The sequence below is a fragment of the Abramis brama genome (assembly GCF_963993115.1).
Source record: "Abramis brama genome assembly, chromosome: 7".
NCBI classification, from domain to species: Eukaryota; Metazoa; Chordata; class Actinopteri; order Cypriniformes; family Leuciscidae; genus Abramis; species Abramis brama.
The window spans coordinates 24,178,510-24,204,014 of NC_139969.1; the positions used below are offsets into that span (position 1 = coordinate 24,178,510).

The following is a 25,505-nucleotide window of genomic DNA, read 5'->3' on the forward strand; positions in this document are numbered from 1 at the left end:
TAATGGAGCTGAAGGACGTCCTGCCACCGCCTACGGCTTTCGTCCTGATGAGCCGTTCTTCCACGGGTACGGATCCAGCAGATAGAGCCGTGCGTAACAGTTCACTACAAGACCGTGTTTATCTCCTTGAAAACTCGAACGCTGTGAACCAACCAGTCTCTTCCACAAAATGTAAGCCCACCCTTGGATTTAAAAGCAGATTTAATAGCGAGACCCGGTAAAATGCTTGGTGATGCTTTATAATAACTTTAAATGATTCATTAAGCAAATCAAAAGTTCACATACATTGTTATATATTTTATATTCATATGTTTAGTTATAAATTGATTTTTTTTTTTACTTTTTGAATGTACACAAATCTGCTAAGCATTATTGCATTATGTAATACAATGTATTAATATTATTTATGAAATATAAAGCGCTGTAGTTCAGTGTGTCTCATCTTTAAAGAGACACATACAGGTGAAGTGTAATGTCCTGCATGCTCCACATACCACCAATGAAACAACTGACTCCCTAATGACAGTTACATTTAGCATTTAGTCTATTTATTTATACATTTCATGTTTTGTTTTTTAGTTTTTAGAGAGTGCACTTTAAGTATATTCACTGAACTGGATTAAATGTTCTCATCTTCATATTAACTAAATAATAATCAGCTAAAATGTTATTAATTGAATATTTTATCCTGACGTTACGATAATGAACTTTCGGCCAGTAAAACGGATTATTATGTAGCCACTGTTCTCATTAATCCGACGACCATAAACTGCATTTACAGCTTCATAAAGATGTAGCATTACTCACTTTATATAAAATATCTTGCACTACTTGTCATGTATAACAAAACTATACGCTGTGTCTGTCAGATTGCATATACAAGTAGACATTATTCAATATTTATTAATTAACTGCCTAACCATGTCCAGGATTCATTGCTGCGAGAATCATTTGAATCTTATAACACCACAAGTAAGGTGCTAAATGCTGCCTGTTACAATTTTATGTAGGCTAATTGTTTTTACTTGATTATTATGTTTCTGATTGAGACGTAGCATGTCTGTTAATTTTTAAGTGTTATTTTAGAGTACTGTACTTTAGTTTTAATTTATCACAATGAATTCAGGACCGCTCTGTATTTCCAGACACAAAACGTGCCTCGTAACATCTTGGCCTTTGCTGCTATAATGATCCTGTGAGTTTGACAAATTAATGTGAATTGTCCTTAACTGCAAACAGAAGAAAATAAAACAATGCACTGATAAACCGTCTGTTTTGTGGAAATTTATTAAACAGACTCTCTGTGATAATCATATGTACAAAGGTACTGTCTCATTTCCAGAAAGTCTACTACAGCATGGTACAAAATAATTGTTTAGTGATCAGCATGATCCCCTGTTAGAAGAATGATATGTCTGTACAAAACAGCACAGCACACAAATAAATTAGTCCACTAAAAACATTTGTGTACCATCTAAAAATGTAGAGTTTCTATTTTTTTGTCATTTAATTTTAATAGCCTCACATTGTCTTAAAAAAACAAAACAAATAAAAATGTTCCAACATTAAATGTAATTATTCAACATTATATAAAAACTGTGCAGGTACAAACACCCACCATTGTTTGTTAACATGATAAAAGATGTTAAAAAAAGAATTGTGTTTACATAGGCACATGTACATGACTATGTGTCACTTTAAATGTTAATATTTAGATTAATAATAAAAAAATAGTAAATGATGCAAGTCATTTTTAGATATATATATTTTTATATATGTGTGTGTGTGTGTGTGCATATATATATATATATATATATATATATATATATATATATATATATATATATATATATAACTGCCTATACTAATATATATATATATATATATATATATATATATATATATATTAGATAATGGAAACACTGTAGTTTGTTTTGTTAGCAGAGCTAAATAGTTTTATAACTTGGATAGTTGGATAACTGAATAGTTGGATAACTTTTCATTCAACCATTTTTAAGGCTGGTTTTCAGCACAAGGTCTTATTATGTCCTCTACCTCGATGACTTCCATGATGAGATTTCTGATAGCATGCACACTGTCGGCAATCTCCTCTGGTGAATCTGTGTTCACAATGCTGCTATGGTTCTCCAGCTCTGATGTTAAAGCAACAGCGCCCCCTTCCGGACCATCAGGAACAGAGTCAAGAGCAGGAGAAGCATCCACTGCAGGACTGTCTTGCGTTTCACTACTATTCTCATCACTAGATGGCGCTGCCTCGCACACCTTGTTATCCACACTGTGTTCATCGGAAACACTGGCGTCCACATCAGTGCCTTCAACACATCCATCTGGGAGAACTTCTGCATTGATCGTCAGTGTAGCATCAGGTTGGACAGTATGGACACATTCCTCTTTGATTTCAGACTGTGGAGTACTTGCATCTTTACTCTCCTCATCTTCCTCCACAGTTAGGGTTTCACAGGCATCAGCGAGAGGAACTGGTGCTTGGTCTGAACTAACAGGTGTAACGTCATCCTCCTCCACTTTGGAAAGTGTCTCTGGTTGCGGAGAAGATGAATCCTCTGCACATACGATGGTTTCGGGTTTGGTTGAGGAAACATCAGTCTCTGTGACCTCTAGAATGGGAGATGAATTATTAGGTAAAGTTGGTGGAACATCTGGCTGGCTTTCAGCCACATTTAACGGTGATGTAGGTTCCACGGATTCTGGAGAAGACACCGTAATCTTCACTGTGGGAATGACTGAAGTCTCATGTGTCTGGTGGGTGTCTTCACTGACGGTTTCTCCTGATGGGGAGGAGATCTTCTGCACTGCCTGTTTAAAGGCCAGCACTTGGGGTGGACTGGAAGGGGCAGAGAGGGGCGGTGTGCGGCTGTCAGCCAGGCTGCTTTGACTAACACACTGCAGGTCGGTACTGTCCGCAAACAGGTTGTTCTTCTTCAGACTGGCCGCCTCCTTCACCACTGTACAGCAAACATATGGACCAATATGTAGATGTGAGATTTTTTTTTGAAGTCAGTAATATTTCTCAAGACACCCAAAACAAGCAACTAAAACAGTTTACCTTTGTTAACTTCATTATTCAAAAGGTTGAGTAGTATGTTCTCGTAGATATTCTCCACTTGAACAAAGTTTGTGTAATCTGCAAAGATGAATTGTTCAAACTTCTGAAGCTCCTGCCGAAACGAGAAAAAAATTCAGTCAACAGTTCAAACAAAACCAGCTGTATTTGAGAGGTAGCCTGATTTCAGTCGATTCTGAATAAATTCCTCAAATGAATGACTCTAATGAACCTTTTTTTAGTGAATCAAACACACACAGTGCAGCCAGTGTAGTCCGATTCCCAAATGAATCACTCTAGTTAGTTGGTTCTTTTCAGAGAATCAAACACAGTGCAACCAGTGAAGAAAGATTCCCAAACAAATGACTAATGAGAGTCAGTACTTTTTTAGTGAATCAAATACATACAGCACAGCCAGTGTAGTTTGATTCCCTGTTTTAAGGCCCATTCACACCAAGCATGATAACTATTAATGATGACAAAAAAGATATTCAAGTAGTAGAACTGCACGATTAATCATTAAAAGATCGTAATCTCGATTCAAACACAGATGCGATCTTATTCCAAAATGACAATGATTCTCCTGTCTATTAACTTTTGATAAAATACAAACAAGAGAAGTATTTATGAGTGAGTCATTGAATCATTCATTTAAACAAACTGGTTAAGAGCTGAATAGTGCGTACAGTTTTGCAGCCGGGGGCCAGGTTTCTCCTGATGGCTGGCAGGGTGATGTCAACCAGGGCGTCCTGGAATATCTTCTTCCTCACTGTGCTGCTGTCATAGTCAAATTGCTAAAGGCAAAAGCAAAAGTTTCCATAATGATTATGTCACATTTATTAGAGTTATTCTACTAAGAAGTTGTACTGCTGCATTGCACGTGTACACTTTGTAAATGTGGGCAAAACCTACCTTGAGGACGCGTAGCTTGGCTTTCTCCATGACTGAGGCCTGTTTGTCAGTTTTATCCATTAAGGCAGCCTGAAGCAGGAGCTCAAAAGTGTACACTGCATTCTCCATCAACTAAAAAAAGAGTGGAACAAAACAACAGCCATGCCACAGTTCATTTATATTATTTTGACCTGTAGGAGGAACCAAAGTTCAAGACAAGATGAGGCAATGCTCTCCATTGACTTCATTTTTGGAGCATTAGTCTATATGACACATATTGTTCCAGTAGTTTATATCCACTACTGAGGTCTAAAAAAAAAAAGTTTTATGCAAGTATACTAGATGAAATATTTCATTACATGAAGCCCCACTAAGTCTAACAACACCCAGCCAAGAGCAAGGAAACACACCTGCTGCATTTGATTCTGGGTGCAGTGGACTACTCGAGTCGAGTTGGAGAACTTGAAGCGGTTTCGGAGTTCCTGGAGCTGTTCTTTCAGGACATTCACGTGCTGGTAACAGTCCTCAATCCGGTCGCGACCCGCCTGCTGCAGAGCCTTCAGAAGGACAGGCATGACAACTTCAGATGATCATTATTCCAGCGTGATCTAATCACGTCAGCTTTGCTGTCTAACACTTCACTTTCCTCTTAGTGGAAAAACTGACCTGATTTGCTTCAAGTGTTGTGCAATAGCCTTGGCCAGGAAAAGTTTGAAATCATTTCATTTTCAGAACTTGCCATATTACCACATATTTCTAAATGTTGTGCACTCTCTTACGCTCTGAAGTTCCTCTGTGACTCCCCCCTCAGGGAAATCCTTGCAGACTCGGGTCAGCTCGTCCTCCAACAGCAGTCTCACGGCCTGGAAGCCTGCGCTGACCGGACCCATCAGCTCCTCCAGGATAGAGGTCAGGTATGGGGCCACGCTCTCTGAACTGTATTTCATGGCTGGCTCTGACGCTAAAGCTTAACACAAACAGAAAGGACGTCAAATGTTACATGCATGGCGTTACATGCATGAAAATGTTCAGATATATGGTAATATTTAGTTTTGTGTAACCTGATTGTCTTAACATAATATAAGTCAATACTCTGGTTGAAGGTGGTCATATGTTTACGCATTCACTGGTTGCTATTAAACAAGATTTTATTATGGTTATGTGGTCTGGGGCATTTGCAAAACTATGAATTTGTATGACTAAATACACACATTACACAGAATTGTAATGTAGTTACCAATTATTATTTTGCTTTAAACATATTTATGACAGCAAAAAAGGAGAAAATGATTCACTAACTTTACTAAATATTAAATAAACTATATTATTCAACCTATGGTGTGCTCTCACTTAATATGATATCTGTGAGTGTTATGATATGAAGGAAAATATTTTTCAAAAATGCTACATTCTATACTGTATACCATTCAAAGGTTTTGGGTTGCTAAGATTTTTTTGAATGTTTTTGAAAGAAGTCTGTTCATTTATTTGATCAAAAACAGTAAAATAATCACAGAAACACTGTAATAACTGAATTTTATTATATTTTAAATGGTCATTTATTCCTGTGATGGCGAAGCTGTATTTTCAGCATCATTACTCCAGTCTTCAGTGTCACATGATCATTCAGAAATCATTATAATAGGCTAATTTGCTGCTCAAGAAAAATTTCTGATTATTATAAATGTTAAAAACAGTTGCGCTGCTTAATATTTTTGTGGAAACCATGATGCATTTTTTTCAGGATTCAAAAGAACAGCATTTATTTGAAATATACTTTTTTTGTAACATTATAAATGTCTTTACTGTCACTTCTGATCAATATAATGTCTCCTTGCTGAATAAAAGTATACTTTTTTTGTGTGTATATCTTACTGACCTCAATATTTTGAATGGTAGTGTAAATGAACACAAAATAGAAGGTAATTGAACACTGTATGTAGGGCAAATACGCAGTATAGACTTCTGTCCATACCTTGCAATTTAGTTTCCAGGAATGTTTGTGAGTTGATGATCTGGTCCATGTCTGAGCGGATGAGCGCCTCCTGCTGTTTGGTGGCATCTCTGCACTCATTTTTCAAACTCTCCAATCCTTCTTGCAGTTGTTCATGCACAAGCTCATAGGTCGCTTCCACTGTCTGAGAAAAAAAAATAAAAAAAATATTCAAAAACATCCTAAACGTGGCCACCATAATCACAGAACACAGAGCTGCCTTTGTCTACATGTTGACTAATGGCAAAAAGTCCTTTTATAGAGCAGTGACCTCATCCAACTGATACAGTCTGTGAAAGAGAATTATGTTTCATGGTATAAAACTTTAATTGTTTTGGATGGTTTGGAGGCCAGAAAAACAGTGGATTTATATATTCAGAATGGACCAGCCAAAATGTTTCCTGACTGTGACATTCACCACATAGCGTGTCAAAGTTCTAAGAATAGCTGTGAGGAGCAGGCTGATCTCACTGACCGCAAACCACACCCTCTTCCTCTCTGGCTTCTTTCCTTTCAGCTTGGGCAGCAGCTCCGTCTGCAGTGAGGGCAGCAGCTCCTCCATCACCAGGTTAGCCAGCACCTGCAGGCAGACAGAGAGAGTCACTACAGAAGCCCATGGCAGAATGAGAGTTGTAATGATACCGGACTGAGTCACAGACACAAAATATTCATATGGCACCAACTCATGGAGGAACCGTAAAGTGTTGAATCACTGGGTTGTTGTAATGTCACAGCAATGAATCAGACTGAATCACCACACAGACGTGGCAGTCCGACGTGGATACGGAGTCGTGTTGCTCTATCAATATGCGTCACTAAATATGTATTTAACTTTTTGATTTTGATTGGTTATTCTACAATCAAACTTTTTGTATAATTACATTATTTAATTAACTGTAGCCACAGAAAACTGGATTTTTATATAATATAATCACTAATGGTCATCAAGGCTGCATTTATTTGATAAAAAAATACAGTAAAATCATTCTAATATGCTGCCTTTCATGCTCAAGAAACATTTCTTATTATTATCAATGTTGAAAACAGCTGTGCTGATTAATATTTTTGTGGAAACCGTGATGCATTCTCAGAATTGATTTGAAATATAAACCTTTTTGTAACATTATGGGCCCTATTTGAACAATCTAAGCGCATGGTCTAAAGCGCACGGCGCAAGTGCACTTAGGGCGTGTCCGAATCCACTTTTGCCAGTTTAACGACGGGAAAAATGGGCGGCTCGCCCGGCGCATGGTCTAAAAGGGTTGTCCCTATTCTCTTAATGAGTAACGCTCACGCCTTGGCGGATTGCTATTTACATGACGGAATTTACAAGAGGAAAAACTGAACGTGTCTCCAGAGAGCAAACGGATCTGCTCGTGCGCGAGGTTAAAACGTGCAAGCAGACCATCGGGCTGAAACTAGCAAAAAACACTCGCTGCATTGCGCCAGGTATATGATAGGGCCCTATAAATGTCTTTATGTGTCCTGGCTGAATAAAAGTATCCTATTAAAAGCTTACTGAACCATAACTTCTAAACTATATAAGTTAAGGTAATATAATGTAATATAATATAATAATTTTGTTAGCAATATGTCATGTGTTTATTTATGTAAATGAACAATAAGCACATTGTGTTGGTCCTGATCACCTTTTCAGGATTTGTTTTGTGATAGTGACGGATTGTTAAAATAGCCTATTTTCATGTCTGCTTTCAGTTCCCTTACACAACAACACCTTGTCCACCGAATTAGGGTTCCAAATGGGACCTAACAATAGTTAGAGGAAGGCAGAGGTGTTTCCTTGAGTGGCTACAGGACATCCTGTAAAAGACCCTGTTGTGATCTCAAGATTTCATAACAACAGGAATTTTCATACAAGAGGAATTTTGGCATGAGGAACAACATATCATTCATTTGTTGTGCTTGCTTAGGCAGATATCGCTATTCGATTCATTCTAAACACTTCCAATACATCTGTGCTACAAACATGAATGATACAGTACTTCAAATCATGTGACGTATTGAGAAGAAGTATTATTTCTAAGCAAATAATGCTATTGGATTGGCTTGCAAAACAGTTGTGTTCCCCTGAGAGAGTTTGCATTTGCACACAAAGTTTTTGGAGGGAACACAAAAGTTCTGAGAGCAAACACAAAGTTTTCTAGGGAATGCAAAAGCTTTGCGAGCGAACACAAATGTTTCAGTCAAGCATGAAATGACAGTCCAATGATTCCCTAATGGGATGTTAACAGCATGACACACTCCTAAATCCCTGACCAGCCGCTCTGTCCACACTCATCCTCTGACTCCACCGGTCTGCTGACCACACTATGACATCCACAGCCAGTCTATTTGTTCATCTCTTTGGCTGCTACTTCAGAAAAGAAGCATGACTCATCTGATTCATTCAAAACAAGTGAACTCTGCTTGTGAGTAATATAGACCAGAATGCCCACCTCACAGTCACGGCCCATCAGCATATCCCATGATTCATAGTGGCCCTTCTCCTGCCTGTAGAAGTGAATGGCCTTCAGGAAAGCCTGCACTTCACATGCCATACTCTTCAGATAATCTGCAGATAATAGAGAGAGGAGAATAGTTCTGTCAGATGAATTAATTGTGTAATACAGGATCATGTGAGCGCTACTCGGAAACTTCTCTTTTCTGGTTAATGAAAAAAAAAAGGAAAATGACCAAGACAAAAATGTCCAGGAATCAGCAAGTATGATGAAAGGCTATGATGAAAAGAGAAAGCTGAGAAACCCATCATAAATTACATGTACTGTTAAATAAGGGATAAACAATCACTGCTGCAATACCACTGACACAACTACATTTTACATTTAGCCTAAAAGTACCCGTTTTCAAAAAATCCATTAATAAATTAAATTTTTCGAAGCAGCGCGACAAAACGCTACATTGCTACTTTTAATGACACTGTATTGTGCACTTAGATGAGGTAATAATAACACATAAGAAGCATTGGGAAGACGATTTGTTTTAGTGAGTCGGTTCATTTGGATTGTTAATGTAAATGAACCGGTTTAAAAAGAAACGACTCACTGATTTGAGCTTCAGTGCAGAAGTCCCTGTGCCTTCTTAAAATAAATATTTGAATGCTGCTCTTCCTTATGTTTTCTATTCAGTTTCTCTCATTACATTTTTGTAAATTAACCGTTACCATAATCATAACCATGATCAGGATTCAATCAAAACCTTTTTTGCTTAATAAATAAATAAATAAATAGTTTTAAATTATATAAATTGTTAATAACATATTTTAAAAGATACTGTCCTCTTAAATTCTTGTAGTCTAAACTAACTTCAAAAGAATGCAAAAAGAGGTTTAAGTGTGCTATTACTATTAGAGATATACTTTACAAAATTGTACTTATGTTTAATACTTGGCTTGCCTTACTGACAAGTAAATGAGGCCTTTACTTATACTTAAACTTTTGACCAAGATATACTTAAGAAAAGTAAGAGTATACTTCAAAGTGTACTTTCATAAACTAAAATGTGGGTTAGAAGTATATAGCTAGTAAACGAACACTATGCCTTATAAGTTCACTTATATGACAGTTCACATTATATGTAATTGCAATACAATTTCTAAACTAGCTGTGTATTCGAAGTTTACCACTGTTACACTTAAAGAACACTTAGGCCGTGTGTCCACCAAAGCGTTTTTAGCCAGCTGAAAACGCAATGCGCTCTGCTGAAAACGCCTATCTATGGGCGCTTGAGAGCGTTTTGGCAGCGTTGCGGTTTTTTTTCAGTTGAGACACTTTGCTTGTTATGATACGGAATATCCGCGAGATTGTTACTAGTATCTCATTCCACACATATTTTGTTTCTGTGTTGATTCTACATAACAATGTCGATACAATGTAATGCATTTTCTCTGGCTCTTGTTTTAAATGATTTTGTTCCGTTATTATGCTTGTTGTTGTCATCTGTTGACGTTGTACAAGCAGAATGTGGCGGTTGGTCGGTGTGGTATTAGTCGCGCCCCTCCTCCACTGTGATTGAATGGTTGGGTAAAAAGTGACCGTGATGAGCGCTGCGTTTTACCCTATGGTTTTACCCAAAGTTGAACATTCTTCAACTCTCGGCGACCTGTAAAAAACGCCGAGCGCTCGGCGCTTCAGCATAAAAAAAAAAAAACGCTCAGCGCCTCGCTACGCTCATGGCGTTTTAAAAACGCGGCGCTCCCATTGAAACAATTGAAAAAACACGCCAGCCGCGTGAAAAAACGCTTTGGTGGACACACGGCCTTATGTATACTTTTATAAACTAAAAGAAGTATTAAAATAGTACACTTACAAATATACTACTAATACATTGATACTGTCTTACTACATAAAGTATGCTTGGAAAATATGATTGAACTGCTTAAGTTTAGTTTATAAAACTAAATGTAGGTGTGCTTCTTTTTGTAAGGGTGGTGTGAATGTAGTTTAACTACTTTACATTATGAGTAGCTAGCTTGGCAAGTTACAGATTTGATGTAGATTCCCCAACACTAATAATATATACAGTCATTTGTGCTGCTTGCTAACTAAATGCATCATCACAGTTATTATTATTTTCTATAATAAAGTTCTGGGATTTGACCCAGGGTTGCCAACCGTTCCGTATAATACGGAATCGTCCCGTATTTGACACATAAAAGTCTTGTTCCGTATTGAACTGATACAGAACGCACTTTGTTCCGTATTTTTGAGAATCAATTCAGTGCAAATCCATGACAGACACATAGCTTCTAATATATGTCAGACTATGAACGAAGACATAGTAGGCCTAGGCTATAATAAGAAAGAAAAAAACGACGGTGCGGTAGATATTAATTTCTCCCTCTGTTTGTCTATGATCAGCGTAGCGTTTTTAACATCTTGGAACATCATCAGAGAATGCCCTTTTAATTGGTCGTTTCAGTCATTGTGAGTCACGTAGTGACAACAGCAGGAAATGTAAAAATGACTACCTCCGAGCAGCCGGCGAAAAAGAAAAGAGCACAAAAATATACATAGCCTACGGTGTTGTATTGCTTGAATGCAGTATCTGAGTGCAATATTTTATGTTTTCTTTATTAGCTGTTTTTTTATGTATTGTTTTGCACTGGAAAGAAAGTTAACTATAATGGAAGTATAATTATATAAAGATATTTGCACTACACTTCCTTAAAATGCTGTCTAATTAAATTAAAAATATTTTTTGCACTGGAAAGAACATTCTAGAAGTCTAATTCTATTGAATAAGTTCGCACAAGGCTACAGAAAACTGTTGTGTTTATTTTTCTTCAAATGCAGTCTAAGCCGATGAGTTTTGAATGTTATATGTTGTATTTGTTTAAGTTAAAAATAAAACGTATTATAAACTAAACAAATCCATGGTTCATTGTTGGCAAAATGATCATGATAGCCTTTAAATTTCACATCTATGTGGTTCAGTCTTGTATATTGATTAGGCCTACTTTGCTATTCTATAAATATATAGGCCTAATAAGTTGTATTATAATGTGCTATAATGTATGAAATATATTTATATAAATGTATCAATTAGTTTCCACAATATTCACCAGAAGTCATCATTTCAGGTATTATCTCCCCCCCCCCCCCATTTCAGGTGTTATTTCTACCCCCCCACCCCCGCTCACTGACTGTTCCTTATTTCCATTTCAGAAAGTTGGCAGCCCTGCCCTTAACTCTGAGAACCTTTGGTGCATATCTCGTCCTACAGCATTTATGTCACAAACATGAATGATACCTCAGTTCATGAGGCTTATTTCAAAGTCTATTCTAATCTGACTTTCAGCTAACAATAGCAGAAACAACAACAAAAAAGGTTATGTTTAATGTTAAAATAGTGTTAACAACAGTTTGATTTTACTCTGTGTAGGTGGTTAATTCTCCTCTCATCTAGTATGTAATGCATTAAGGTGTGAAGAGACTTTTTAAGTTGTGTGATGAAGTAGAAAATGATTGCACACAGCTTCGTGCTCTGCAGAGGCTGTGTAACCGCTAAGTGACATGTACGCAGGAAGAGAGCTTTGCAATTCTGAATATTATTAGGGTATCACCATGACCACCAAAGAAAAACAGTAGTAAACCGAGGAGAGAGCAGAGCAGCTTGAGGTATCCTCTGATCAGCCTCACTACTATAATATACCATGTGTTTAGGGTTGAGTTTGGGTGTGTGTACATAGAATTAGTCAGACCAAATTCAAGACGTACTTTCATAATGAGTAAATAGAAATTCTGTAGGAATTAAATGTTTCCTGGTTGGGTATAAGTCATGAATTTGATCAAACAGACTGCAAACACAAACAACGCAAAACAAAAGTGCCCTCTGAGACTGAGGTAGTGCTGATCTGTTACCTTGGTTCTGATGACGAACGCAGTCGTTCAGGATCGAGACAAAGCGGGCCCGCTTCTCCTCCTGCTGGAAACAGAAGTACGAGTCCCGTCTGTAAGGCAGTCTCAGGTACACAGGAAGAGGACCGGGAACCGCCACCACAGGAACGGAGGGCTCTTCCTTAGAACCTGAACAACAAACAAAGGCTGCATCCAAAATCACATACTTCCCTACTATATAGTAGGCGAAAAACAGTATATGACAAAAAAAGTATGTCCAAATTCACAGTACACATAAAAGAGTAATGACCTAATACTTCTGATGAGATTCTGACACTTTACTATCCCATGAGGCCCACGGGAGAGGATTTGTGAATGCCGGTGAAGTGACGTAACTGACACAGGTCACATGATAATGACAACATGGCGAATTTAGCCTGTCATTTATACTACACACATTCATACTATACGGAACAAACTTTCAAAATAGAGAGTATGCAATTTCTGACGCCGCCGAACACTCCAACAGGAAGAGAGAGATCAGGATGTAAACTAGAGAAACACTCACCATTAAGGTCGGGAAAGACCTTGTCTACCACAGCAGTGTATTTTTCCTCTGAGGTCAATACAGCGCCTCCTGTTGGCAGGAGTTTGTGGCGTGCAGGGGTTCCCTTTGTATACGACTGGATGCATACAATATAACAGAATCGTGAGCATGTTCTATCAAAAAAAGCAGCTTTTAAATGTCGATGATGAAAGATAACATTTACAGACCTCCTGGCTATCGTGTAGCTCTAGGCTATAGTCAGCACGGACCACGACAAATCTCTCTTTCCATCTTCTGTTGTCTTCAAAGTAAAGCATGCTGTCCTTGTACAGGACTTCTGAAGCCTGCGGAGGCTCCTTGAAGCAAAACGTATTAGAATCAGTGAGAGTAAGACACTGCAACATCATGAATCAGATAACACTGACATCGTAAGTGATAGCACAATACAATCACATCATAAATCACATCATGATAAGATAGTTCTGCTCTCACCTTCTGTTTGAGGAGCTGGGCCTGTCCTGCTCTGTGCTGCTCCACCTCATCCTTCAGATGGCAAAAGAAGGCAACACAGCTTTGCCTTCTGTAATGAGGACTGAAGTTCTTCAGCTCAGCCTCTGTCCGGCCTACACACATATGAAAGATCAGATTACCCTTGTGAAAAACAAGTGCCATTAACTGTATTGAATGTGCACTTGTAGCGTACTTCAAATATGTACATGCAGATAATACAACATTAAAGAAAAAAAAAAACCTTAGTACACTTTCATGCCTAATTCTTAAAGAGTCCCTGTGGTGAAAATCAAGTTTTTAATGTTGTTTATATGTCTATGTGGTGTTTTTTAATAAGCTTTAAGACAAACCATGTGCAAATTCATAAGTCATTGCAGAGTTTCTAACGTCACAAACTACCTTGTAACCAATCCTGTCATTTAGCATATCATTAAATATTCTCTGAAGCAGAGGAGTCTCAAGATAAGCCAGGTTATCCAGGTATATTTTTATGTTGATATGAAAAATCATGTACATTTAGCAAAATAGCGAGTGAATTATGTATATTATGTCTATTACGGTGAACTATATGCCTTTCTCCACTGGAGTTCTGAGTTGTTCAAAGCGTTTCTAAGGATGCTGATTTTTAAAAGGCAAACTGAGATGGCGAACGGGAACATGGTTCATGTAACATTAGCAACACATTTTTAGCTGTTTGATAACAGTTGGTAAGGTTTGATAAAGGCTAATCATATTAATTAACGTTATGTGTCCGACGTTGTAAACAGCGATACCATTGTGCAGCGTTTACTCGAGTAGAGTTGGCCGATTGGTTCTCTGAGCTGGTGTGAGTGAGTGGAGGCGGGTCTAATTAGCACATTCATCTTATTGTTCTTGACTCTAAGGGAGTTGACAGACAGTGACTAATTCCAGAAGACTGAGCCATCTTTACCATTTCACTGCACTGCCAAAATGACATGGCACAGAGTGCAGGCCTGAGTCCATTTCAGCATTATTCCACTGTGCAACCTAAAACTTTATTTGCAATAGCTCTTGTGCTTGGATCCCAATTTCCAAGATTTTAAGGGAAAATATCCTTTGATTTTACTTGGAAATATTATTTTCTGCCAAGGACTTAATAGTACAGTTATCTGGATGGAGTTCTGCTCAGCCACTGGCAATGGCTGAATAGTATCTAATTTACGGTGCTCATTAGACACGCTATATTAACCATTAAAAGAGCTTTACAAAACAGTGTCTGATACATTTAAGAAAATGACAGAATACTACTGACTTGTGGTTCACTTATGGTTTAAAAAAAGCCATATTTGTTTGAACCAGAAAATGATTCAGAAGAAGAAAAGGAAGAGCTAATTATACAGGCTCGTCTACAAGTCGATGTGTCAGAATGGTAATGCGTCTTATGTGTCGCTTTCTACAACGTCAGGCACATAACGTGAACATATGATTAGCCTTTTGCTTGACTACATTATCAAACAGCTAATAATGTGTTGCTAACGTTACACAAACCATGTTCCCATTCACCATCTCAGAGTCAGAAAGCTGCCTTCTAAAAATCAGCATCCTTACGCTTTGAACATCATATAAAGTCAATGGAAAAAGACATAAAGATCATCATAACATCGTAATATACATCATATACACAATTCACCCGTTATACCATGATTTTTCCTGTCTGTGTTGTTTTGCTCACTGTGTTAAAATGGCCACAGAACATGATAGGTATGTAAATCCAGTTCGTAAATCCCAATTCTCGATTTCAGATGACTGACTCAATGATCTGAACTGATTTAAGATTATCTGTTCCACACATTAATCTCTCACATTACATTAGAATATTTAAATATAGCACATTAGTCATGAGGAATATTGTGCTTTGTTGTCCTGTTTTAGAGCTTAACTGACTAAAATATTCAATATTCCTCAAACTGTTGTTGTGCAGAACAGATTCTCCAAAATAAACAATCAATCAAGACTTTAAATTCTCCATTTTGGGTTAAATATTCCATGAATTCAGTTAACAATTGCATAATATGAAGAATGTCACGATCACCAGCAGGAATGCCATTGAGAGTCACAAGGAGGCACTCCATCACAGACAACTGTCATTCTCTACGGATTCCCCATAATGCATTGCCTGGACTCATCAGAACTCATTACTTTCAGCTGTGTCTCATTTACTTTAATTGCTCGCCCTATATAAGCCTGGTCAATTCTGTCATTCATTGCTAAGTCTTGTATGTGTCTGTACTGCATTTCTGAGCATTCTCTCTGGTTTCATGTCTCCTGGATTTCTCTGTTCTGCCTCTGCCCTGGACTCAGTTATTGTTTGGACTATTTGTGTGGATTACGATTTTGAATTACCCTTCTAATAACTACTGCGTGTGGATCCTCCACAGTTTCATAAGATACACAGGACAACAAGAATATTCTGTCTTTCTTGGAGTGACAATTCCTGGGTTAAAAGGGAGTGAAGCTGGATATAAAATTATACAAAAAATATAATTAATTCCTACTTTTGAATCTCACCACCCATTAGTATATAAACTAAGTAGAAATATAACGAGCTTCGATGACTGATGATCAGAAAATAAATTATCGAAAAGAACAGCTGAACATCAGTAAACAAATAAAATATAGCCAATATGAAATATGTTACTGTGTTCTTATAGTTATTATTTTGGAATAAATTATTAAAAAGCACTTGATACAAAGTTAGCTTTAAACAGATTTCTTTTTTCCTTGTAAAATAATTTTCCGCCCTCTTAAGTTATTATAGTGTTTGAATTCAGGGACTTTGGGGTAAAGTTGTTTCTAAAGGTGTTATACAAATAAAATTGGACTTAACTAGCTGAAGTGAATAAAGTGAGTTAGAGAACAGACAGCTGCATGACGAGGGCAGGGAGATGAGATAGTGGTTTCCTGTGACACACAAACACGCTTGTGCTAAGAGCATGACCGTTGAAGCTCCTGGACAACTCAGCTAATTCTTCTTTCTAAAAGCTATAAAACAACACACATCACAACACCTCTCTAACATGTCCCTTTGTACAGTCAGAACTAATAGTGTTGCAACAGAGCACTTAGCATTTTGATATTGTCCCACACTGTCCAAATTCACTGAATCTTCCACAGGCTAGAAACATGAAGAGGTACAAGAGAGCAAATGTGCATCCATTGAGGACAAATCTACTACACATCCCAGGAAGTCCTTACAGAAAACATCAACCTCTGCAGCTTTTTGAATACACACATGTTTATGTTTGTCCTCGGCATCCTTTCATCTGACCGCTAGTGGACTGAGATTTCAAACAGCTTGTGATGATGGAATCTTTATATGGCATGTGGCCTTTTCTAGGTAATTGGTGCAATTAAATATAATCTAGTGTAATTGCAGGATGCACTGATGCAGATACATCCTCAACCGTCAAGGAAACAGAGAAAAGGCTGAAATAGTATTGAGGTTTATATATGTATATATACACTACTGCTCAAAGGTTTGGGGTCGGTAATATTTTTAAATATTTTTCAAAGTCTCGCCAATGCTGCATTTATTTGATCAACAATACAGTAAAAACAGTAATATTGCAAAATATTATTACAAATTAAAAGAACTGTTTTCTATTTGAATTTATTTTAAAATGTAATTTATTTTTGTGATGGTAAAGCTGAATTTTCAGCATCATTACTCCTGTCTTCAGTGTCACATGATCCTTCAGAAATCATTACAATAATAAGCTGATTTGCTGCTCAAGAAATATTTCTTATTATTATTAATGCTGAAAAATTGTGCTGCTTAATATTTTTGTGGAAATAGGATAAGGATTTATATGATTATTTGATTAATAGAAAGCTAAAAAGAATGGCATTTATTTGAAAAATAAATATTTTGTAACATTATAAATGTCTTATAACTGTTATTACTAATTTAATGTCCTTGCTGAATAAAAGTATTACTTTCTTTAAAAAAAAAAACTCAGTGAATGTCAAAACAGACACACAACAGATAAGGGGGCTGATGGTCAGTGTTAAACAATTTGAAATGTATTGTGTCCAATGATGAGTTAAGCAGATCTGTGGGTCTCCCAGGGCAATTCATAAAAACAGTGTTTTCTCAACTGTTTTGCAGATAGCAGAATGGCTATGTGCACATCTGTGCAATAACTTTGGTCTTAAACTTCCCTTCATCTCCCCACACACAAACAGGGTTTTAAATAGCCCCCGTCTCCAGTTTCTCCCCAATCGTGATATCCTGACAGAGGATGGTGTCTGGGACTTCAGTTTTGATGTTTTATATGTCCCTTATCCTTCGCCCTACATATGTGTGTTCCTTTGATGCAGGAAAGAGCAGGAAGAAAGAAAGGCAAGTGTAACCCACCCGTATGTCAAATCTCTTTTGGACAACAACAACTTTGATCTGAAACAACATATCAAACACACAATCATGCGACCTAAAGCGTAATGAGAAAACCTCATTGCATTGACACTGCTTTTGCTTGCACAATTCTTCACAGACAAAAGTCGAAACGTAGCATAAAGAATCTGTCGTATTTGTTATTTGTGAAGTGAAGTAATTTCCTGCAAATACAAGTGCAGCTAACTTCCGAGGCAGCTGTGAAATCAAGCGAAAGGTTCAGTACAGAGTTTACACCTCAGATGAGGCCAATGATTTAAACTACCATCTGAAACTGAAAAAGGAAAGAATAGCTATTTCCATTCTCTATCTACAGATGTCACAGTGGGACTGGAAAGAGTTTTTCTTTATGGACATATTTCAGAATGTCCTGCATTTCATAGCCGACAGCCTGAAATGCTGCCAATACATAACATTTATGTAGCAGAACCACCGAAACATAAAAATGACAGAAAGATGCAGAATTTATAAGCAAACTGAGTGTTTGCTTTGAACTGCTGCTTTCTCAGTGCAACATTTTTCAGGACCAGTTTCTCAGTTGAAAATAAGTACCTGAAATGGCTTAAGTTTAAAGGTGTTGGAAATATTTCTACAACTCGTAAAAATAAAGATTCTTTATTGGCATTGATGGTTCCATGAAGAACCTTTAACATCCATTGAACCTTTCCATTGCACAACTGGCAAAAAGGTTATTTAGATTATTAAAATGTAAAAACAAAAAAACCTTTTGAAACCTTTATTTTTAAAAGTGAGCGTGCAGCTCAAATTGCTTGCAAAACAATTTTAGAGAGCCAACTAATTACACTTTATTGTCTTGTTTTACTGCACTTTACAATGTTTTACTGGGGACGCCACTTGTCTAACTCTTGTTGAAGTATCAGTCCAGTGGTTTGGATGGCCAGCTGAGAGCCTGCTTTTCCCATCACCTCTTGGCCTGCAGAAGAGATCTGAAGCATGAAACGCCCAACGAGGGAGACAGCTCCATGACTAACATATCAGATTGTAGCGCTCTCTTTCTCTTTCTCTCTCCACTGTCCTTCCAGTCCAAACTAAAAAAATAGCATGTGGTTCAGCAAAAGTGAGAAGTTCTTGGAGGAGCTTATTTTGTCAGTGTGGGCTTATGAGGAGTTTGTTTTAGTCCTTAATAGTTTTGAATCCAAACTGTAATGTGGCAAGCTGATCACTCAGTAAGACATACAAGTCTGAGGCCACCGTGAAAACCTGAGATACAAAATCTGATTTAAACATGGAAATACAGTGAGGAAAATAAGTATTTGAACACCCTGCTATTTTGCAAGTTCTCCAAATCATGGAGGGGTCTGAAATTGTCATAGTAGGTGCATGTCCACTGTGAGAGACATAATCTAATAAAAAAAAAATCGAGAAATCACAATATATGATTTTTTAACTATTTATTTGTATGATACAGCTGCAAATAAGTATTTGAACACCTGTCTATCAGCTAGAATTCTGACCCTCAAAGACCTGTTAGTCTGCCTTTAAAATGTCCACCTCCACTCCATTTATTATCCTAAATTAGATGCACCTGTTTGAGGTCGTTAGCTGCATAAAGACACCTGTCCACCCCATACAATCAGTAAGAATCCAACTACTAACATGGCCAAGACCAAAGAGCTGTCCAAAGACACTAGAGACAAAATTGTACCCCTCCACAAGGCTGGAAAGGGCTACGGGGAAATTGCCAAGCAGCTTGGTGAAAAAAGGTCCACTGTTGGAGCAATCATTAGAAAATGGAAGAAGCTAAACATGACTGTCAATCTCCCTCGGACTGGGGCTCCATGCAAGATCTCACCTCGTGGGGTCTCAATGATCCTAAGAAAGGTGAGAAATCAGCCCAGAACTACACGGGAGGAGCTGGTCAATGACCTGAAAAGAGCTGGGACCACCGTTTCTAAGGTTACTGTTGGTAATACACTAAGACGTCATGGTTTGAAATCATGCATGGCACGGAAGGTTCCCCTGCTTAAACCAGCACATGTCAAGGCCCGTCTTAAGTTTGCCAATGACCATTTGGATGATCCAGAGGAGTCATGGGAGAAAGTCATGTGGTCAGATGAGACCAAAATAGAACTTTTTGGTCATAATTCCACTGAACGTGTTTGGAGGAAGAAGAATGATGAGTACCATCCCAAGACCACCTACTGTGAAGCATGGGGGTGGTAGCATCATGCTTTGGGGGTGTTTTTCTGCACATGGGACAGGGCGACTGCACTGTATTAAGGAGAGGATGACCGGGGCCATGTATTGCGAGATTTTGGGGAACAACCTCCTTCCCTCAGTTAGAGCATTGAAGATGGGTCGAGGCTGGGTCTTCCAACATGACACTGACCCGAAGCACACAGCCAGGATAACCAAGGAGTGGCTCTGTAAGAAGCATATCAAGGTTCTGGCGTGGCCTAGCCAGTCTCCAGACCTAAACCCAATAGAGAATCTTTGGAGGGAGCTCAAACTCCGTGTTTCTCAGCGACAGCCCAGAAACCTGACTGATCTAGAGAAGATCTGTGTGGAGGAGTGGGCCAAAATCCCTCCTGCAGTGTGTGCAAACCTGGTGAAAAACTACAGGAAACGTTTGACCTCTGTAATTGCAAAAAGGCTACTGTACCAAATATTAACATTGATTTTCTCAGGTGTTCAAATACTTATTTGCAGCTGTATCATACAAATAAATAGTTCAAAAATCATACATTGTGATTTCTGGATTTTTTTTTTTTGATTATGTCTTTCACAGTGGACATGCACCTACGATGACAATTTCAGACCCCTCCATGATTTCTAAGTGGGAGAACTTGCAAAATAGCAGGGTGTTCAAATACTTATTTTCCTCACTGTATATAAAGGAAGATAAATATACAAGATGCTCTTTGGATCATCTCAAATCACGCTGAAGAACATTATCATCAGTGACACAAACTTTGTGAGTTCATGCAGCTCGAGGTCTGCTATCTCAAAGCAAATGAGAGACACTCCAAAAAATGTCAACTCGACTTTTTACTCAAATTGTTATGCAGATAAAATAATTGTTAAATTTGGACTCAACTGTAAGCCAAAACAATAAGGTGTTGAGGTTGAGATACAAACCTTTAACATTACTGTCAGTTCAGAATAAGACATGATAGAGTGACACATATTTCAGTTTTGTTTTAGTGTGTATGTCAGTGTGTGACTAGAATCATGAATCTGTGAGGGCGTGGGTCAGAGGCTTTGAGCTGTTCTCCTCTGGAGGTTTGGGACGTCGTCCCGGAATGAAGCTCTCATTCCTCCCATTAGAATCAAACTGATTCACTGACTGATACTCCTCCCAACAGCAGAAACACACCCAGAGACACGCTTTTTTTATTCAAAACCTCTTAACATCTTGTCCAAGTTTGTTTCTGTTTCTGCATATAATGATACCTCAAAACATTTGTCTTGTTGATCAGAGGTGTGCTATTATGTTTCTAAGCGATTACATTTATTTTTTGTCACCTGTGTGGCAGATTATAAACAGGAAGAAAAAAAAAATCTGTTAGATTTACAATGGAGGAGGGACCTGAGCCAGAATGCCATAAAGACTTGGGTAGGCTCTTTTGACTTGGACCAATAATCATCCAGGAAACCCTAGCAATCACCTACAAAACCTTAGCATAAAATCCTGTGTTGAAATCCCAACACATCTTCCTCACACATGGTGAGGAAAGGACAGTGTGAACCATGATCATTCCCCTAGAGCCCCACTGAAAACTTTAAATGTAAGTGGCAAAGGACATATGGACAGAACGACTGCTTCATTCAAGCACTGCATCAGGAAAGTGGATCCAGATCATAGATTTGCACAATTATCTTTTAATGCCAGAGTTGCTAGCATTTAAAAGCAAAGAGGACAAGGAACATCTGAAGAACAGAGGATGACTGTCATCTGATTCCTCTCAGAGGAATTAGCCCATGAAAAAGACACCTCAGCAAGGTGCCATCATACAGTACCTCAGTGGGCACAGAATATAGTGGTGTTAAAACTGTGCTGAGACCATCACAACACAAGATACACTTAGTGGCGTCATTATACTGCGTGATATATGTGGATTAATAATCTATCAAAATGTAAGGTCTGAATATAAAATGATGTGAAGACTAAACAGCAACACAAACTGGATTCCAACTGGATGTCATCATCAGCATTACTTCATCTATTAATCTAAAACACTCCATTTTTAAAATAGCAGTACCGTGCTTAAACTTTTTATGTGACTAATAAATTGACTATTATGGGATGTCATTCTAAAGGTTATTAGAATGTCATTCTACAACTCTTAAAAATAAAGATTCTTTATTGGCATATTGGATTCCATTAGGGACCTTTAACATTGATGGAATCTTTCCATTGTACAAAAGGTTCTTTATAGTGGATAACGTTTTTTTTTTAGATTATTAAAATCACACTAAAAAAATATTTATTTTAAGAACCGTTCACTGAAAGGTTCTCTGGGAACCCAAACTGGTTCTTCTATGGCATTTCAAAAACATGTTAGAACCTTTATTTTTAATAGTGTAAATGTAAAATTGGCTGGATGTACATGATTACAGGCCTGCAGAAAGCACTAATTATTATTGTATGCATGTATTTAAATGCTAAAAAACAGTGAGAGTACTGTATTGTAATTTCTTGGGAATTATATTTATTGGATAACACTTTACAATAAAGGTTAGTTAGCTACATTAGTTAACATGAACTAACAATGAAATGTACTTAAGAATGTATTAATTGTAGTTAATATTAATTTCAATATTTACTAATACATTATTAAAATCAAAAGTTGTATCTCTTAATATTATTTAATGGACCTTAAATAACATTAACTATGAAGAGTTTTATTTTTAACAAAGATAAATATACTGTAACAAATGCATTGAAAAATGCAACAGTTAATGCATTAACTAACGTTGACTAATGGGACCTTGTTGTAAAGTGTTAGCTAAACAAAACATGATCATTCATTTTTGGCTTTCGCAGTTGTGCTAAGCAGCAGCATATGGGTCATTTTACAGAATCCAGAGTCCAGAGCACTTCAGGCCCCTCTCAGCTAAATCAATCCAAGTTAGTGCCAAAAACCCATGACATCATTTAGGAGTTTAGTGGAGGAGGGAGTGGTGAATAGCGCATCATAATTAAGGACACATTTTATATGCTGGTGCTGTTTGATTTTTACCATCTGTTACGTCAGCCCACACCCCTATACTGTTGTATGCCTATTCTTTATGTTTTCGTCCACATGAAGTGTTTAATGGCGAGTAATTAAGTGTTACTGGACAGAAAACAAATGTAATCAAACATGCAGCGTTCTAACGACAGCACAAACCCTGAAGTCCTCATTTAACCTGTGTGTGTATACATTGGACAGCACTGAGTAAATACATGCCAAAGCCCAAAAAGGGGACGTGGCAAATAACTTGAGTTTTTGGAGCACAAGAGCGGTATTCACTCCAAGACTGAAGCCCTGTCTGTTTCAGTTTATAGACTCCTATTCTGCTAATAGTTCACCAGCTAAACCGCACAAATTTTATGTCACTATGTCTGCAATTATAAATAGTGTCATTCTGATTTGATCATACTACAATGTATCTGTCCAGCTGTATTAGGTATCCTTAATATCATTGCAACTGGGGACATTATAATTTCTATAATGTGCAGTTTATTAAATTACATTTTAGTTCACATGCAAGTCCTTTACTTATGCAGGATTTAGGCAACACAATTTTATTACTTTAAGTCAGCAAACAAATGTGGGTAAATATTCCGTTGAAAAGACTGAACAATAAAGAGAAGTGAATGTTGGAATGAGTTTCCACTCTGGTCAAATACTTCCTGCTCACTGCTGGCCAGATGAAATAAGAGCAAAACAATCCCCATTATGCAGAAACAGCTGTGTACCCCATCAGGGGAAGGAAACCCATTCTCTGCAGTATATGCGCTCAGAATGTGTGACATTCCTGTGAAATCACATATCAGTGCATTCACAAAGGCAGTATATCATTGATTCGGAGAGTGCTGCAAAAGAGCTGCATATATCTGAATCTGTAAATTATATTAGGTGTCTGCTGATATCCAGAACAACAGCACTCTTTCTCACAGTTCATAACTCGGTGTTTATGTAAATTCACAGCAACCTGAACTTTAAGTGACGGATGATTAAACTGGGCTATTGCATGACATTGAACTTGTGGGATAACTGATAATAGGTGGGGTTAAAGGTGTGGTGGGCGTAGGTTTGGGTAGGTGTGCACTGCATGAAACTGGTGACATTTCCTGCACTAGGCTGGCTGTCAAATGCATGTCTGATGTGTTGTATTCTTGGATTTCAATTGCCTACAATAACTAACATAATGATAATGGTTTAGTGGTTAGACGCTGAATTTTACTTTAAAGCACAATGCAACACGGATAAATAAAGTGTAGCCTACACGAGAGAAAGTCCCATTCAATTATAGTCATTAATCTTAACGTTGCACAAGAGAGCTATAACCGTTATGTAGGATATATAGACATTTTGAGTAGGCTACTAAATGAAAATCCGTTTACCTCGTATGTAGCTTATTTTACTCTCGTCCAACAGACTGGATGAGGATGCTCCCATTGTGCAGTGTGGTTTGTCCCGGTCCCGAGCGGAGGCTTTTTCCCGTTAGTCCGATTAGGTTCTAAACGCAGTCGCTATTTTGACAGTCAGATATTGACGAGCGCAAATAAACTGTGACTCAAGCATCTCAAACTTCCTCAAACTGCAGCAGCGCCGCCCGCTTATCCTCTCCGCTCTGTCAACATCCGAACAATATTTTGCTCATTTTTTTAGAAATTTTTTTTTTAACGTTAGACTGTTTTGTTTGTTTATTAATGTATTTACAAATAATTTTAATGTATCTCCAAAACGTCTTTGTATTTTACTCCAGAAAAGTCATTTTGGAAAAAGTTCAACAGATCAATGGATTAACGGTTTGGCAAGATATGGCATAACAACTGTTTCATTTGAATAGCATTAGAATGTAGAATAGAACGTACATCGCAGTTTATATTTCTTTTAATCAGCCTCGATTATTCTGAATCTAGAGACCGTCTACAAAGTATAAAACGAAAAAAGAAAACGTTCGCGACGCGTCCTCTTGTTGAAATTAGGCTACTCACATTTAAAAAATAAGAGCAAAATGTGCACTAAGGTGCGTAGAAATACGCAAGGAGTTTCACATGCAATTTGTAAATTGTTATGCAGAATAGATTTTTTTTTTTTTTAAAGCTAAAGTTTATAAGTTATCCAAAAGGCGTATGTTTTTACTCTACTACTCCCTAGAGGCACAGTTTGAAGTTAGTTTTATTCTCCTTGGTTAATGTACAAAAATGCTACTGAAATATTTCATCTCCATGGTGTTCTGCGATAGTTTTGTGTAGGACTAGCCCATTTCCCCCACATAAAAAGAAAAACAATATTTTGGTAAATGATAATCATAAATTATGACATAAAAAGTTGAAATTATGACATAAATTGTCATAATGACATCATTATAATATCATAATTGGCTGGGTTTTTCCTGCATTGAAATTTATTTTGGTGATCACCAAAATGGATTTTTGTCCCACCAAAGCTTTATTTGGTCATCTAATGTCAGCTGCACTTGTGATGGCGGCATGACACGCTTTATTTATAAGCTTAAAGCGATTAAAACAGTGT

General features: G+C 37.5%; 2 protein-coding genes across 2 annotated transcripts in view; one reads left to right on the plus strand and one right to left on the minus strand.

Annotated features, from left to right (window-relative positions):
• Positions 1-1,271, plus strand: part of kifap3b (kinesin-associated protein 3b) — a 30,532-nt gene extending 29,261 nt beyond the window's left edge. The window contains exon 20 of the mRNA XM_084118958.1: positions 1-1,271. Within this exon, the coding sequence (XP_083975084.1) occupies positions 1-85 (85 nt within the window). The 3' untranslated portion in view covers positions 86-1,271.
• On the minus strand, positions 1,265-24,548 carry niban1b (niban apoptosis regulator 1b). Its single transcript, XM_084118957.1, has 14 exons — positions 24,368-24,548; positions 13,362-13,492; positions 13,097-13,225; positions 12,891-13,005; positions 12,347-12,511; positions 8,423-8,538; positions 6,442-6,546; positions 5,949-6,111; positions 4,753-4,940; positions 4,384-4,530; positions 3,995-4,105; positions 3,769-3,876; positions 3,086-3,197; positions 1,265-2,984 (listed from the first exon to the last, which is right to left on the minus strand). The coding sequence occupies exons 1-14, from the start codon at positions 24,420-24,422 to the stop codon at positions 2,014-2,016; spliced, it is 2,616 nt and encodes an 871-aa protein (XP_083975083.1). The 5' UTR covers positions 24,423-24,548; the 3' UTR covers positions 1,265-2,013.
• Between the last annotated feature and the right edge of the window lie 957 nt (positions 24,549-25,505).

Bases quoted from the DNA above. Each gene is read 5' to 3' on its own strand.
- niban1b (XM_084118957.1), bottom strand. From the start codon at position 24,422: ATGGGAGCATCCTCATCCAGTCTGTTGGACGAGAGTAAAATAAGCTAC. The intron at 13,226-13,361 runs GTGAGAGCAGAA...TTTTGCTTCAAG, and splicing joins CCCAGCTCCTCAAACAGAAG to GAGCCTCCGCAGGCTTCAGA. The intron at 13,006-13,096 runs GTCTGTAAATGT...GTATGCATCCAG, and splicing joins AGCTACACGATAGCCAGGAG to TCGTATACAAAGGGAACCCC.